The 18050-nt window shown below is 43.2% G+C and overlaps 1 protein-coding gene across 1 annotated transcript in view; it reads left to right on the plus strand.

Annotated features, from left to right (window-relative positions):
* Positions 1-15091, plus strand: part of znf469 (zinc finger protein 469) — a 61874-nt gene extending 46783 nt beyond the window's left edge. The window contains exon 3 of the mRNA XM_085411877.1: positions 1759-15091. Coding sequence (XP_085268003.1) covers positions 1948-13722 — 11775 coding nt within the window. The 5' untranslated portion in view covers positions 1759-1947 and the 3' untranslated portion in view covers positions 13723-15091. The remainder of the gene's footprint in view (positions 1-1758) is intronic.
* The last annotated feature ends 2959 nt before the right edge of the window (positions 15092-18050 follow it).

The following is an 18050-nucleotide window of genomic DNA, read 5'->3' on the forward strand; positions in this document are numbered from 1 at the left end:
TCACTTACACTACAATACAGTCAACATACCATGCACTTGCTAACTTATTACCATTAATAAGGCCACAAGACATACTCCTACAGAAACAGGATTGTATTTATGTTTCATCGTGATTAAATGTGGTTTGGTTCTTTTGCCAGGGTGCACAAAGAATTCATTTGTGAGCCATCTGTCATCGTCTTCCAGATAGTCAGCACTAATGTTGTGCTGTCAAACAGTCTTATCATAGGCTCGGTGCTCAGGTGATCAGATACGATCTCTACGAAAGGAATTTGGATGTTTTGCAAAAAAACTAAAGTAGGGTTGTTTTTTTAAATCTGCCTGAATTATACCTCTAACTGAATACGGCTATAAATAAAAGAGTACATAAATCATAATAAATCATACCAACCTGCTAAAGGATGTTTTAGTAAAAATATTGATTCCACAGGATGGATTCAAGATGGAAACAAAATCAGGTGCTGATGACAAAATGACCCAGAGAGTTCCAAAAAAATAATCTCCTGAGAGACTGATGAGGGTGCACATACTTACTGTCTGTTTGTCTTTCACATCTCACAGTGTTATATACAGTTTTCTGGCTCCATTATAGTCACTGGCTAAAAGAGAGGCTCGATTCAGTGGTACTTAGTTTTTCATTTTAGTATGCAGTTTTCACTCATTCCTCACAAGCTAAAACTTTCCTCAGTAAACCACAAGTGCTTTGCTCAAGGACACTTCAGCACAGTGGATGGTAGCCAAAACAGATGCTTTAAACAGAAAGGTAGTCTCGGCAAACACAGGCTACCTCCAGTACCGGTATAGTCAGTGGAGGCAGACAGAAGATGTGTTGGAAGTTTGGTTACCGGGCCTAGAAATTACATTTTGGTGCTAACTGCAAGTTTCATTTGGTCTGACCTCAATCAACCAGGAGCATTGCCGGGCCAAAGTAAACCAGGACCCGAGAGCACTGTCTGGGATGCCTGGGGAAAGGCAACAAACGTCAGTGTGCCCTCACTTCTCACTGTCTAAGGGCTGGCTGACTAATCCTCGATATTCCTCCATGATCTAAACCTGAAGCCTTCTGTAGCAAAAGAACACTGTGGCATTGTGTCCCTTCTCTCAAGGAGTCTGTGATTCATTTACTGGCAATGCACTTTGGATGCATGTACTGAATTTTTCTCATCCTCAGAACTACGTTCAACTTCATCATTCCAAGACGAAACTGCTTTCTTTGTATGACTGTTGAATATGACACAACAACTTACTGCTGTCAAGCGAGAATCAAGCACTCAAAAAAACTCTATGTGGTTGTTTGAAATGTGTCTGTTGTTGAAAAAAGGAACTTAGACTAAGTAATATCTCAAGGACTAGTATGAAAAGACAGAATTTTGGAATTCCCTATTGATCACACAGTGTATATTGACAGTACTGTTGTTTGATGCTGCAATACTGCTCTCTGCTGGCAGAAACAGGGAACAAGTATATGACATGAAGTAGCTTTGTGTGAAACTGTAGGGTTTTGTTTTGTTTTTTAACTTTATTTGTTTCATTTGGAAGTTCCTGACATTTCTATTTTCAATACTAACACCTAGGCCAAAAAGTATTTTTTGGATACACAAGTTTTTCTGAATGCTGTTCAATGTTTCGCTTGCATGTTTAATTAGTATTGTTTGCTTTTATCTAACAAAAAACATTTAATTTCTAAGAGTTTTTAATTGTTTTCATCAGATAGTTTAAGGTTGCCATCTGATCCTCTTTGCTCTTTATTCCTTCCAGGTCTGATTTGCTTTGGTGCCAGATCTGCAATTGACAATGAGGGTGAAGAGATGAGCTTGCAGCGAGAAGCCCAGTCCCTGCAGTTCCTGCCACTGGACATTTAGTGATTATTACTACACACAAGACGATGTCCCTGTCTCCCAGATAGCGCTTCTGAGGACCAGGCCTTCACAGCACACATTGTGCACCATGGCAGGAGAGACTCAGCGAATGCATGCAGTCAAAGAGCTGCACACTGAGTCCAAACTGCAGGATGAGGGCACCACGCTGGAGCAGACGAGTGAAAAAACCTCAAAGGAATCTTCAGAGCACTTTTCAAGCACAGGCACTGAGGCCAGAGCCAGTAGCAGAGGGCCCAAAGCTGAAAAAATAGAGAAGAAAAGGGACTGTCCTCAGCAGCGTGAGGCTGTCATACGACCACAGCAAGCAGGGAAGATTGACTTCAGATCACTGCAGAACAGATCAAAGTTCGCCACTGACAGGACTTGGTCGAGTGGCAAAGGCAGTCCCCAGTCTCCAAGTGGAAAGAGCCGCAGCCGAGAGAAAGGGAAGCGGTCAGTAAAGACAGAGCGAGGCAACCCACAGCAGCTGTACAGACCAGGCATTACAAATCCACGCACTGTTGGTATTGCATATCCGCAGCAGAAGGTTTTGCCACCCAAGAAGTTGGAAACCAGTCGTGGCCCAGTTTCGGGCAGCTACAGATTCCACGTTCCCAGTATACCAGAGAGAGAGGCCGAACTACAACAAGAAGAGCTTAGCTACAGCCGCTGTTTCCAAGAGGCTTCCTCTAACCTCACCTCCCAAAGCTTTACCTCACAGACACTGGGCTCCTCAAGTGGAACATCATCTCACCCACACCCACCCCTGTCACAGCAGCAGCAGCCAGCATCCATGGAGAGCAACAGTGCACAGCCTGGCGGCCAACTGATTCTGACTGACTTTCATCTGAGTGGCTCTAATGCATGGGCATCTCCTGAAAGGACTTTCAATGGTGCTAACTTTGGGGTTTCATCGCAGAAATCCACTGCCCTATCAGAAGCAAATAAGGCAAACACATTTGTGCCTGGCCCATTTCAGTATGGATATAATTTAATGGAAGAATCAACCTCTGACTCTTTTCCCTGTGAACAGGACCCACAATCCCAAGACTTCACAAACGCCTCTTTAGGTTCTGTTCATGTGACCCATAACTCGTTTTCTTTCGCACCTGCAGAAGGGCAAAATATTGCTCAGAACAACACTCAGTTCAATAATGAACAGCAACCAGAGGGTCGAAGCACTTATCCTCACAATCCGCAGTCACAGTTTATGCAAGGGGTGGCATCATCCATCCAGTGTCCAAGAAACCTGAGTGAGGACTCAGCCAGCAGCGACAGCTCTGGCTCCAGCTCACAGCAGTCGGAGCAAGGAAAGACTGGGCTGGCCGAGAGCACAGATGCAATTGGTCAGGCAGACAGTAGGGATGCAGCCATCACCTCGGGGAGTAAGAGAAACTGTCACCCCAAAGACACAGCTGCCAACCAAAGAACACTCATTCAAGGAAGTATGCATGCAAGAAATATTTCACAAGTCCCAGGCTCACCAATGCACTTTCCCACCAAAACATATAACAGCATTCCAGTCAATAACATTCGCTCGAGCACAATGGCTTTTGATAAAAACATCAACAGTAATGTTCTAAGTAGGATACCACATTCATGGGAGGGGCCTAATAAGGCATATTCACAAGAGGATCCAAACACAATTCAGTACACTGATATAAATGACAAGTTTCAGTTTCAGAACCAGCCAGCGATTGACCAAAGGCCAAATTCATCTAAAAATAACAGAATGCCCTGGCAGCAGATACGACCCACCCCTGCCATGCCAAACCAAAGTAGAATTGAGTTATCTAGACAAATAAGCAATCAAAAATTGGCTTACATAGTTTCCCCCTCTGACTGGCAGGATGACATAAAATCACATAAACCCAGCTCGTTGAAAACTCCTGGCTCATTTCAGAACAGCAGAACTGGTGATGTCTTTTCAAACCAAAGACAGGAGATTGTTAAAAAAAACAGTAACACAGTCCCAACTTTTAAAGTAGAAACAAGCCACTCACAAGTATGTGAGTCGAAAAATAAGGTAGTATTCTTTGGACTCAATCATTCTCTTCCAGCAGCACCGTCAAGAAACTACAGCTTTCCACCATTACAGGTGCCGCCTATGGGACTGATGATGGTATCGCCTTATGAATCCCCTTTACCATCCCCAGTTCATAATCCTGCATCTAGCAGTACCTGCTCCTCCCACTCCCCAGCATCCACGAGCCCTGTTAACATCAGCTCAGAGGACACGCAGATATCTAAGCCACCACCCTCTCACCCATTCTATCACCAACCACAAGGCAAAACCCAGTTACCCTCAGATCACCTGAGCACTCACTCCCACCAGTTTCATTCCGACGCTCCGCGGAACCTTCCTTTTGTACCAGACAGACCCAAAGACGACATGATGAGCTACCTGCAAAGCAGTAGTCATGTAAAGACAACTATGGATGGAAGCAAAGCTTATGTGGATAGTTTTGGCGTGGAGCACCAGCAGCCTCCCCCGCCATACTCTGCACATCAGCTGTTAGCCAGCTCATTAGCCACAGCAAATCTTGACCAGTTGGATGTGCTCCTGACATGCAAACAGTGTGATCAAAATTTCAACAACCTGGCCTCATTTTTAGGCCATAAGCAATACTGTGCTCATCACACGTTTGCACAAAATGACCTCAAAGAAACGGCAAAGATTGAGGACAGTAGAAAATACCATTCAGATCCAGCAAAAGCAGTGTCGTCCGTGTCAAACGTTTCACTCTCAAGGTGTCCGTCTGATCTTCACTTGTCTTTGTTGGGCCTCAATAAAAATGGCGACCTGATATGTGACAGTGAAATGAAAGGAGACAATAAAGACGATTCAATGAAACTGTTCTCCAGTTCAGTCAACCTCCCCGAGCTGGAAATGGATGCCAAGTTAGACAGTCTAATCACAGAAGCTTTGAACGGACTGGGATATCAGTCAGACAATGCTGAAATAGACAGCAGCTTTATTGATGCATTTGCTGATGATGACCTCACCACTGTCAAAACATCGTCAAACAAACAATCTCTGAAAATGAAAGAATCCCTGGTCTTTGAGAGCAAAAATAAACAAGCAGTTGATGATGTGTCTTTCACACAGGAAAAGTATTTTTATGACTCTGATGTAGAGAGCCCTGAGAAAATCTCTCTGAATCTGGAACAAGATGAGAAAATTAACATAAAAAAAGAAGTCTCTCATAAAAATTCAAGAATTGCCTCCAGGGAGAAGACGTGGGAACAAGGCAGCAAAGTGAAAGAGGCAAAAACTCTGTGCAAGAGCGAGGGCGAAAACACGGGGACACAGAGGTTACTCTTATCCAGCAAGTTTTCGGAACGCTGCGGCGTTAAGAGCTTTCAGGACAACTCCGCACTTCGAGGGTCGGCACCCTCACAGGCCTCCACCTCTCCGACTTCAAGAACTGCAGTGAAAGAGAGCAAGAGGAAAAACACTGGAGGGGGCACCTGGAGCAAAGAACTTATTCACAAAATAGTTCAACAGAAAAATAAGCTCCATAAACTCCACGTCAAAGGTACTAAAAACCTTCAGTTTTCCTTGGTGATGGAGAGACTAACTCCTACGGTGCAGAACACCGCCTTTGGAGAATACGACTATGTCTCAGACTCAGATGATGAATGTGAGCCCGTAAAGATAGCAAGCCAAGGCCGACTGAATCAGAGTAGTCGCTGTAAATATACATACACTAAAGAGTGCAAGTGGCGAGCGAAGAGCGAGAGGGACCAGGCAGCATGGAGGCATGAGTCGAAGGACTGTTTTGAGATGAAAAAAAGCGAAGAGGTTTCTCTCTCGCCCGACAAGCACAGCTATAACCAGAGGCTCAGGAGGCGGGGTAGCAGATCGTCCACAAGCAGTGAACTCAGCACATCTGTGAGTGTTTCAAGTGATAGTATCAACAGCCCCAAAAGCACTGATCGCACGGACTCAGACTGTGAGAAGAAGACAGACAAAAACAAAGAGTCTCCAGAGCAGAAAACCCATGAAAGGTCTTCCCCTCAGAAGTTATTTAAAGAGTCCAGCACACTTGCACTGACTTTCACAAAATCTGTCAAGAAGTATAACAACAACAAAGCCATTCATTCTGATATCAAAGACAATACAGAGGATCCAAAGAAATGTCACTCAAATCCTGAAGCTGCTGATCTAGCGGCATCCTCACAAAAAGCAAAAGACACAGTAAAGTACTTGGAAAAAAGCAAAACGTCTCATGCAAAATCAAGAGAGAAACCCGTGTCTCACAAAAAAGAACCCAGTACAACGGTTACTTCAGACAGAAATTCCCTACAGAGAGCAGACAATCTTTGCCCTAAAGACGAACCAACACAATGTGGCGGCACAGATAACAAGACATTTAATTCACAGTCCCCCTCTACCAAAGAAACTGATTTCAATATTGACAGAAAAACAAAGGGCAAAAGAAGAGAGGGCTCCCTGGCTGCACAGCCAGAGTTATCAGACACTCCCACGTTTGAAAAACAGAGCGACAGTGTCTGTGCAGTGAAAGAGGCTATCACTTTAGCCAGTGACCTAGTCACGCACAAACCTGGGTCTCTTTGCAGCTCTTTGATGGATGAAGTGTGCCTGTCTCCAACTGAAAGCCAAAGCCCGCTGATACAAAAAGACACACTCCACCTCATGCCTTACCCCCTGGACCAGGAGCAAGGACTCATTAAATCTCCGCTTTCATTTGACACCTCATCAATGTTTGGGGACCTCACAGGCTTTGACGGTGGCCTTTACTCGGAGATGCCGATACAAAAAGAGGGTTTCCATTCAATAGAAAACACATCGGAGAAAAAGGACGACTTTGTGTCATCTTTCTCTCCTTTTCTGGAGCAAAGAGACTGGAATCTCATTGTTAGCCCCGTTCTACCAGATGAGATATCCCAGTACAAAAGCAACTCGGAGAAATCAAATGAAAAGAAGCCAGATTATAATCACGTTCCTTTGTCTCTGCCAGAAAAAATAACTGACTACAGTGCAAATCTCAACAGCTGTGCATCAGAGGATGAGCTGGAGATAAAGAGAATAGTGAACGAGCTCGAGAACCAGCTGCAGACAACAAAGTTGGAAAGGCCACCGATACTGGATCAGCACGTCCCCAAACAGCTGCAAATGAGCAAATTTTCACCTTTACGTCTGGGTGATGAGTCAGAGAGTGAGTGCCCCACTTTGGATGCTAAATGCTCTGTACCGACGATAGATGTACCTGTTTCGATGCCTTCAGAGCCTTTCACTGAACAGGGACTCTCATGGCACGGCACGTTTCAATTTGAGCTAATGGGTGAACATCACAGTCCCCACACTGCAATTCACAATGAATCAGGGGCTCTTGAAATATTTTCAGACAAAGAGGGCCATGCACCAAATTTAATCTCTGCATCCTCACGTATTGAACACCCACAGCTCCACCTTGGTCAAAAAACGGAGGAAAGAAGTGCTGAAGAAGACACTCCTGCGGAAACAAAGGAAGAGATTTTGGAGCAGAAGAGATATACAGAAAATCTCATGAAAAGTCTGGAGGTGATTTCACACTCTATATTCAAGAAAGAACCCCTTATATCAGTAGACAAAACGCCAAATGTCAACTCTCCCCAAAGTCAACAACATGTAGAAACTGAATGTCAGGCAACAGATGCAGTTGAAAGAGAAGATCATGAGGAAAAGGAAGCAATTATGAAAAAGGAGAATATATTATCACCTCCAAATATCAGTGAGAGGAAGGATGAAATTGAATTCATTCTGGATGAGTCAGAGTCATCTCTCTCCAGCAAGGCTGACCCCAGAGTCAATGGCAGCCAGCCAAATTCATCGCAGCCAAGTGAGGCCACAGAAAACAAGGATTACAAGGCACAGAGTAAAGTCGCATCAGAGCAGGATATCTCCAAGAGTAGCACTTTAACCGAGACTGCTCACTGCTCAAGTGTGGTGACACATGAGCCACGTGTGGATGAGGAATCTTGCGGGAACTGTAATGCAGAGGACAATGTCGATCAGCTGTTTAAAAACAGTAGTGTCAGCCGAGAGTATTCACCCACGGGTGAGGAAGCGGAGGCGGTGAAGGGAATTACGGGTCACTCTGGTGTTCATCTGTTATCACCAGCTCAGGCTGAGCCCAGTTCAGATATTAGTGAGAAAATGGCAGATGTGACGAAGGCAGCAGCGGAGCGACAATCAGCTGGTAGCCATGGTAATCGTGACGACAACAGCTCATTGCATGCTGACGAATTAAAAGTGGAGCGGTCAGAAAGTAAAACTGTTAAAATAACTGTTGAAACATCAAGCCAAGATCATTTAATAGGCCTGTCGACACAGACGTACAGTGAAACTGATATGTCCGTAGAGATTGTCACCACAGACAAGCCCTGCAGTCCGTTACTGGTGGAAACCAAAACAGAAAGCTCTAGATGCTGCTCGCCCTTCCATGACACCCAATCCATAGAGGGACAAAGCAATCTGTTGATCATTTCACAGTCTGATGGCATCATTAACGGTGATTCCTGCAAAATGACTCCATTTAATGACTCATTAAAAACTGAGACAGGTCTCATCTTTGAGTCTGCTCAGAAACGAGAAGAGATTTTAAATGTTCAGGACATCAAAGAGCAGCTTCCCATTGATTTCATGGCAAGTCAGCATAACTCACCGTGCAGAGATGAAGTGGAAGAAAGTCACTGCGTCTATTTAACGACTGCTCCATCAGTCAGTCCTCTATTATCAAGCTCTAATCAAATGCCTATGCGGAAATGTAACACAGAAGAGGATTCGTGTAAGTCAAACAATACATGCGACAATAAATTTATTGATCAAGACTCCATTCAAAATACAAAATCCCCAAGAAGCAAAGGCAAAAACAAAAATTCAAACAGTGAGGAGCTAAACACAACCGTGGAGATGGAGTACTCTTTAATAAGTCCGCCTGACCTGCACTTGGGAATGATAGAGTGTAAAATCCCCAGATCTGAAACCACCATCTCCTCTCCACTTCCAGCAACCGTTATGGCAGAACCACCAGTGGTATCAGAGAGCCTTGGAAAAAGAGATTTAATGTACGACTTCAAGCTCAGCCCACTCAACTATAACAGCATCTCAGATGAACCTCCACAACTAAACCAGTACGATTACATACCAGTCTCACCAGCCAGTCAGCCTAAAGAGAATGCAGATACCGTGCTGAGACCCAGTGATGACTCTGAATCATGTGATCTGAGTATAAACCCTGCACTGATTTTTAGCAAAACTGAAGCAGACACAGGAGCATCACTGAATTCCAACCCTGCAGCTAAGCTATATTCATCCGATGAACCACTGGTGCTACAGCAGAGTATGAAATTCACATGTTTTTCACTGGGGCTCCCAGCTCAAAGCAAGAGAACAGACTCTACAGCTGGTAATGTAAAGACAAACCTGGAGGTTTGCCATGAGGTGCTCAAACCTGTTGAGAATTTGCATGTGCATGCAGACCTTCTGAGCAAGGCTGAAACAGAAACTTTAGATTCTCACAAAGCTTCTGTTGAGGACAGTAAACTTCTCAAAAAAACCTTTTCAGATGGTCCGCCCACTCCTAAGCCACTCATCATCTGTGAAAGTGAACAAATGCTGATTCCATCAGACCCTTCAGAGAAGCGACCAACAATAGACACTGGCCAGTGTTCAACAACGCAAATACACAAAGATGTGACGCAAAAAAAGACACAGAGCAGCGCTCAGCAGGGCAAAGTGCTCTGCGAAATTTGCTTCATGTGTTTCAGGACTGTGCCAGGGTTAAAGAGGCATAAAGCAATGAAGCATTTGGTCAAAGCTGAAAAACACACTGGCCCGCAGAGTGCAGCATCAAGCCATCAGGGGAGTGCGCTTATTTATGAAGCATCACAAACTACAGAGAAAAAACCTAAAGCTGATTCACAGACCTGTTACCCAACAAAAATAGATGGCCTGCCTGAGATAAGTAGTGCTCTCATATCTAAAGCGGCAGACACCGAATCCATCCTGGAGGAAATGGCAAGTGAGACAAGTGCAGTGGCAGTAGATGAAATAGGCTATCAAAGCCCAATGCTGTCAGTAAAAGCAAAGAAGAACAACAAAGCTAGAAAGAACAAGAACAGTGAGGTAAACAGAAAGCCTAACCATCTCTCTGATGAGCTTCTGAATATATTAAAAACAGATATACTTCAAGCTATAACTCCCGAATTCAAAAGCAGTGCAGAGCGCAGCCAATCTTCTGAGGAACAGGAGAAAACCAGTAAAAGAACTGAGGAATTCCCTCACTGTGCTGCTTCAGAGCCTGCTTTTGACAACACAGCCCGATCTCCAACAAAAGAGACAAATCTTAATGAAACTGTGGAGATCAATCAAATTGCTGATGCAGAAGAAACAAAATGTACGAGTATCACAGAGATGGCAAATTTGGAAGTGTGTACGGATAATAATGTGGAAAGTACTATAACTGTAGAAAAGGAGGTTATCAGAGAATGTGATGAAACCAGAAGGACTCTGCTCCCTGTGGAAGACATGTGTGAACTGAAAGGTTCAGAAGATAGCCTTGCCCAGGAGATTCTTAGAAACGTGGCAGGCGAAATAAAATGTGAGAAAAACAGTAGCCCTGCAGACAAAGTACATCCTCTCTCCTGTTTGAACTCCACAGCTCTCAGCCCTCCAAGTATAAGTCCTGATCTGAAGGCCCTACTTGACGATGACACCACATTCTCACAGCTCTTCCCCAGAGATGATGAGGCAAAAAGGAAGAAGTGCCAAAGGGTGTACAGCAAAAGAAACAAAAGGCAGAAGCTATCGCCCCGTTCAAATGTGACTGCTGACTTCCTTCCTCCTGAAACATTCGTGCAAAGTAAAGATCAATTCGCGGAAAACCAGGCTGAACAGACTTTTAATGACAATCACGCAAAGCACTGTGAATATGAGACAATTTCTCTTGATGATGCCATCATGTTGAATATGTGCCACAACAGCACAATAAAGGCAGATGTCACACCGCTGGCAGATGTTAAACAGAGGGATCAGGGGGATGCTGTTCATGACAACATTAAAGAGCTCCGCAGCAGCCTCTTGAAACCTCTCGAAAGCACAATTGATGAATCTTCAATTGAATGGAGCGGTCCCGCTGCCTTCACCAGCTTTGATACCAGCTCATCTGTGACCTCTGACCCCAAATCTTGTAAACCAGAAGTAGCATCCACCCCGTACACTGTGGAGCCAGAGGGCGTTCAAACCTTCCACAGCATTGACATCCAAAACATGAACACCACGTTTCAGCTTCCAGAAATCCAGTTCTTTGATTCTAATAAAGATATCTCAGTAGCTCCTCCAGCAATCGCAACTGTTGATGTGGAGAATAGAGATGATGAAAAGTCCAACAAAGTGGCAGAGCGGCGAGGCAGGAAACGGCAAGATGGTGGAATGAAAGTCAAAGATAAACAATACAAGTGCAAAGTGTGTTTCACTTGGTTCCTTACCCTGGGTGAGCTGAACTTTCACAAACTCTCCCACAACCCCTCTCCACCTCCAACCTGCTACATGTGTGTCCAGCGTAAATTCAGCTCCAGGGAACAACTAAGAGACCATCTGAGGGAGAAGCATGCAAAAAACAAGACAGGTATTTGGACCTGTGGAATGTGTTTGAAGGAGATATCAGATGTGTGGATGTACAATGAACACTTACGGGAGCATGCCACACAGTTTGCCAGGAGGGGTCAGACTCAAGGATCCATGCTAGGCATTTCGGGCAGCTTCATGCAAGAGACAGCAGTGAAGAACTTCATCTCCTCAATAATGCAACATCGCCCCAGCAAGGTGAGCAGAGAGGCCAGCAAAGTTAATAAAGAACAGGAAAAAGCTGTTTCTGCAGACAGCACAATGGTAGAGGGTGCTGAGGCAAAGCTTCACAAATGTAAAAGCGCCAGCGGAGCTGGTGGGAAGAACGCCTTAACCCCACTTGAAGTCCTCCACAAAACAGAGACACCTAAAAGCGTGGAGATGCATCCCAACTGCAAAGACCCCTCAAGAGACTGCCACCACTGCGGAAAACAATTCCCCAAACCATTCAAACTCCAGAGACATTTAGTGGTTCACAATTTGGAAAGGATTTTCCTGTGCCACAAATGCCCCGTCTCTTATCAGGAGGCCCAGGAGCTTAAAGATCATCTGAAGAGAGCTCACGAGGAGGTGGATGAGCTGGATTCGAAGCACACCACCCTCTACACCTGTGAGCTCTGCGCTGATGTCATGCACGTGATTAAAAAATCCTTCATCTGCAGCACCTGTAACTACACCTTCTCCAAGAAAGAGCAGTTTGATCGTCACATGGAAAAGCACCTGTCAGGGGGAAACAAAATTTTCAAATTCCGAGGCGTCTTGAGACCCGTCAGAGTGTCTGCATCCAAAGAAGATGAATGTGTTTCGCCTACAAGTAAAAAGAGGAGAATTCTCCCTGACAGTCTGCAAGAAAACAGCTCAGACAGTGGCATTGCTAGCGTAAGCTCACTGCACTTAAATCAAAACTCTGACACACAGTCTTCCAAACCCCCTGTGTCCATGGCAGACGACTCCACACAGACCATCAAAAATGAATACCACAGTGACACAAACAATACAAGTGTGAAGACTGAGGACATTGCTGAGGACTACTCTGAACTGCTTGTAAAGTTGGAAAAATGCATTCATATGGATTCTCCTGAGTCTGCTACACCCAAGAAGGAGGAAATTGACCCGACTCCCTCGCCTCATCTTGATAAAGAGGGTAATGAAATATCAATTCCTGAAGCATGCGACGTGAAAGAGGAGAATGAGTCGATCCACATTAGAGCAGAAACAACCTGTTGGTCAGCATCTAAAGAGAGTAGTGGTGCGGGGGAGGAGACTGTTAAAGCTGAGGAAGGTTCTGTTCAAGGTGACGCTACAGAAACGGAAGAAAAAACTGATTCACCTCCTCCTAGTGACAACTCTGTAGTCAGCTTAATAGAAAATCAAATCAGTTTAAAGACACCTGAGTCTGCAAAGGATGAATCAGCTGTCGATGTGATGGACCAGCAGGGGGATGAGGAGCAGTGGCATCAGATGTCCAACTCTTCTAGTAATAGCAGCAAACAACAGATCTTATCTCATGGTGCTGAGCAGGAATATGACAGTCAGAATAAAGAGAAGGCTGCCCTTGAGAAGTCAATTGACAACACCAAAAGTAGTCCAAAGACCACAGAGTCAACACCAGGCCTTCACTCCAAGGTTTCCCCCAATGCCTCAGCTTCAAATGAGGATAAGGAACCGCTGAGGCGACAGAAGAAGAGAAAGGACACGAAATCCCCTCATAGCCTGCAAAGGGTTTCCTCTCCAGTCACACAAGAAAATTTTGGCGTTGATTCTAGACCCAAGAAGAAATTTTGCCCCAGCAAGTGTGCAAATCCGTCTCTGCAGAGAAAGTCAGATGGACTGAATGAGTACCCTGTGCTGTCCTCAGTACGGGATGATGTCGTTAGCAACAAAATCATTTCCAAGTGCAAGACTGTAAGTTTGGGCTTGCAGTCGAAACGAAGTCTGCTTGATAGCTGTACGCAAAAGAAGGCTGAGTTTGTGAGCCCTCAGAACGGGGACTATAAAACCAAAAAGGGAACTCTGGGGAGAGCTTTGCATTCTCAGATATCGAAAGTTTCTTCAGTTCCCATGAACAATTCTTTGAAATCTCGACCAAAGATAGGGGTAAGGTCGATGGAGACCCATTCCTACCGGACAGCAGAGTCACAGAACCACCTCCTCAGCCAGCTGTTTGGCCAAAAACTCACTAGCTTTAAGATTCCTTTAAGGAAGGACACATCAGAATCTATTAACTAAGGGTTGGGGAGGGGGGGGATCTGTGAATAATAGACTGTAAATGTTCACAGGTATAAATGTTTAAGACAATTCATTATGGTGAATGAGATTGCACAGCTATTTTCTGTGAAATGCTTTAAATCTTTAAATACTTACATAGTCACTTTATTTCTTCTTTGTACATGTGTTTTTATTACATAAATGTGAGGATGAATGGCAGATATGAATATTGGGTCAGAAATTAAATATGCTAGTTGGAGAAATCATTGAACTTTTTTTAAGAGAATATATTTCATTTACCTAAAGGAGAGAAAAAAGAATACTTGAAAATACAGTAAAATATTTTGTTTTTAGAAATGCATGTTCATGTTGCATTCATAAAATAATTTTTTTTAATGTTTTCTACTAAAGGACCAAATGACATCAGAACTGACATGGACTATTGTCTGTGCACCTTTCATAAATACTTCCTACATAGTCATTTTGTATTTTTTTTTACATTACTGTACTGCATTGACATTCATCGTATTAGCCTTTGTATAAACATTACGTGGTGCTACATTGTGTTTTTTTATTGTAATGTGAATGCCAATGTCCTCAGAAGGGAACATGAGATCTGTAGCAGATGCAGTTACAAACGTACATCAGACTGTTTTTACTGGCTCTCTGTATTTTATTAATACTGTGTAAACCATCCAAGTAAATCACATGTAGGCTGACAGAAAACAAAATTAGGAAAAGCTTCCATTGTATAAACTCAGGTGCATACAAGGACATCAAAGTCCCAAGACCTGTATTTGGAGTTCTTCCCATGCACTGAAAATACCACACACAAATTACAAACTCAATCTGTAACTCGCAAGTGTTTAATTCTTAATAGTATTTACTAGGACAACAAAGGTGCTTTATCTTGTTTATACTGTATGTATCTTACATTGTATTATATTGTAGGTAGATGAATGTGTGGTGTAAAAGTTTTATTTTAAAAATGTGCAAAATGAATACGAATGAGAAGAAAGGGAAATGCAGTGTCTCTTGCAAGTTGTAAAGTGGCTCACCAAGTGCCTGTTTTATAGTTGGTTATTAAAGATCTGTACAGGTCTCTCCTTGCTCTTTTCTTCTTTTGTTCATGACATGTTTTGCAAATGTTCCTACTTCCATCCCTGCGGACTGCAGCTGTCACCGCTTGCTTCAAACACTGGAAGCAGTGGAAGGTGCGTGTGCCTGGAGGCAAAAACAGGTGCACACACAACAAACTCTGACGCCATATTTTTGTCTTCAAATCAGCACTTCGCTGAGCTCACTTTTCATCAGAGAGACGAGCATAAATGTATCTTTACTACAGGGAAATATTCAGCAAGAAGACAGTTGCATTTATCCAACCATATGTTGTTGGTCTCCGTGAGCACTGGCAAGCAGGCAGCGAGGAGCTCCCGCTTGTTTCATGCTTCCGTCATGCTGCTCTACCACCACGTGTAAAATGGCTTCTGTTCCTACATGAACACTTTTCATCATCACATAGGAATAAAAAGCCATATTACACAGTGGCATACACACAGAGAATACAAGGAGGGGGGTCCTCGCATTTTTCCCCGTATTACCTGAGGGGAAAAAGCAAGAAGAAAAGAGGATAGTCAGAAAAATCAAGTCTTTCTTTGGTTGAAGCTCAGGATTTGGTTCTTGAGGAAAAAAATAAATAAAAGATTAAAAAACAGTATTCAATAATAACAGTTGGCTGACTGAAGTGGATGTCTGCATTACAAGATGACATTTAACAGCAATCATCAGCACACTGTAAAGGACGGTTTAAACTATTAGTCTGTGTTCAATTCGATTCAATTCAATTTTATTTATATAGCGCCAAATCACAACAAAAGTTGCCTCAAGGCGCTTCTGTGTTGAGGATATAAGCAGATTTCCACATATGTGGCTCCTTTTTCTTCAAAATCAAAGATCTCACTTGTGGTACGAACACACTGGTGTTTTCTGTAAACACTGTAAGCAGCCATCGGCCCATGTGTTGATTCAGAGGGAGTGTGGAGGAAACAGAGCCACCGTGTTGTTGAAATAACTTCTCCAATTATATTTGTGTGAATGCTGGTTTGGCAGCAGACGCAAACACCATATTTTTGGACTCACTGATGACAACTGAAAATAAAGCAGGCATAACTGGGAGGGAATTATAGGCCTCGGTCCCTGTCAGCCTCTCTCAAGGAGAAGCAGCGATTCAGACTGCATGAACGTGTGCCGGCACGTGTGCTATATCCTGACCTTTGTTACCGTACCCAAAATAAGCACTTTAAAGATAGAAAATCAAGATTGTTTCCTTGAAGCAGTCGAGGAGATGTCATGAAGGCTGAGTGCTGAAATGAAAACTCTTACAAAAATCAAGCAGTGTTCAGAAGCATCCCAGTTATATCATCCTGCGTATAGACCCTAGAGTCTAATGCTTGTGAGGCTTTTCCAATACTCCTAAACATTTTAGATACACATTGCATAATCAGAAATGGTCTAACGTTAGCAGTGATGTAAAATGAAGGATTTGGCATTTAAATTATTTTTGGATCTAGGTATTAGCAGGTTTTGGTTATGAAGTAATGAAACCCATCATAAATGTCACTGCATCAGTGGAAAGTCATTTTTAATCCTTCAGTCAATAATTAATAAGACTCTAGTTTGCCTTTTCAGTGTCAAAAAGTGAAGACTGTCTCCCCTGATGTTTATCCTCAGCTGTCTATCTATGTATTTAAAACCCAATCGTCAATCTTTCGCTCAGCATTTGTTAAATACTTCCAGATAACCCACAGAATAACTTGCTGTTTAATATTTAATGATGTATAGCAATGACTCGGTTGGATTACTAAAGCAGCTCACTGAAGCATAAAATATTTTGTGGTTTTTGTAGAGCTGCTTTTTTCTTATTCTAAACAATAATTAAATTCCCACCCATTAGTAGATCCACAGCAAAAAATAAATGAAAAACCTTCGTGGGAGGATGGATGACCATCTGTTGATGCGTGTGTGTGTGTGTGTGTGTGTGTGTAGTAAAAGAATGCCACTGACTCATTGGCAGACGTATCAAGATTAATTAAAAAAGAAAAGAGCTGCTGAGGATCACAATGTGCTTTGGTTTAGCCTCAAAGATTAATCATTTAAAATGCTTAAATATTGAAAGACCTTGATTGTCACAGTAAATATAGGGTGCGTGGTTCATGAAGATTTTAACAGTATTCAAAAACAACACAGTTCTCAGTGTAACTGTTATGAAGTGAAATCTAGTTACAGATCTAATTAATGCATGATCTGGACTGGGAGTAAATTTATTGCACTGCAGGAATCCTTGCAACTCAGGGACTCAGGCATGAGTGTGGTGCCTGAAGGCTGCATCACTGATGACTTCAGTGACGTCTAAGCCATCAAATTGTGTCAGTGAAATGCCTGTGTGGTGATTAACATGTCAAACAGAGCAATTATAATAGAAGCAAAATTACAGTTACATGTTGCTTTGTACGTATATTACAAAGTTTGCCATTTAACAATCTCAGGCTCAAATTAAAATTTTTGTTGCTAATGCACAACCAAGTCCTGCAGTGGTACTTCTGAGTAAAAAAAACTCATAAAATATGTATGTGGGGTAATCAGGTTGTTAGTTTTTAACTGTTGCAAATCGGCAACGCCTGCCTCGAGAGGGTTAAGTGTTTACATTTCAGATTTATTATCCTTCTGAGCTCCACTGGTAATTTATACGCTAATTAGTGGTTGATGTTTTGTCCTTGACTGCATCTGGATTTTACCTGAATGTCATGCTGAGCTTGGTTCCCCCCCCACACACACACACACACAGTCTTGTTGTTGTTGATTAAGACAGAATTAGAGACCTCAGCAGATTGTGTCACAGTTTAGCCCACAAAGTGTCACACATAGTATGAGCCCCACACACCCTACTGCCATGCATCCTTTTATCATCTGATCTATAAGGAAATTCTCCAGAGGCACAGTCATGCAGGAGCATGACAGGAACGCTTTGCACTTTGAAGTAGAGTGACATTATCAGTAAGTACGGTCTTGAAATAGCATCTCCTCTCACTCCATATCTGAGTCTCCCACCCCTGCCTCATCTGATCTCCGACTTTCTTTCCTCCATTTTTTTCTCTGCCGCCACCCTCATTTTCCTGCTCTTCCTTTTCTCTCGCTTTTCTGCTCTCTTCATCATCAATTTCCAATTCAGTGTCTCACCCCCCCTCTCCCCTTCCTCATTTTTGCCTCTGCCTCTCCCCATTTTCTCCTTTCACCCTTTATCTTAGTCATTCACCTGATTTTTCATACATTCCTCTGTTTTTTACATTTCA

The sequence above is a fragment of the Rhamphochromis longiceps genome, linkage group LG7 (genome assembly GCF_057381845.1).
Source record: "Rhamphochromis longiceps isolate RC_006_pf linkage group LG7, R_longiceps_female_GT1.1, whole genome shotgun sequence".
NCBI lineage: Eukaryota > Metazoa > Chordata > Actinopteri > Cichliformes > Cichlidae > Rhamphochromis > Rhamphochromis longiceps.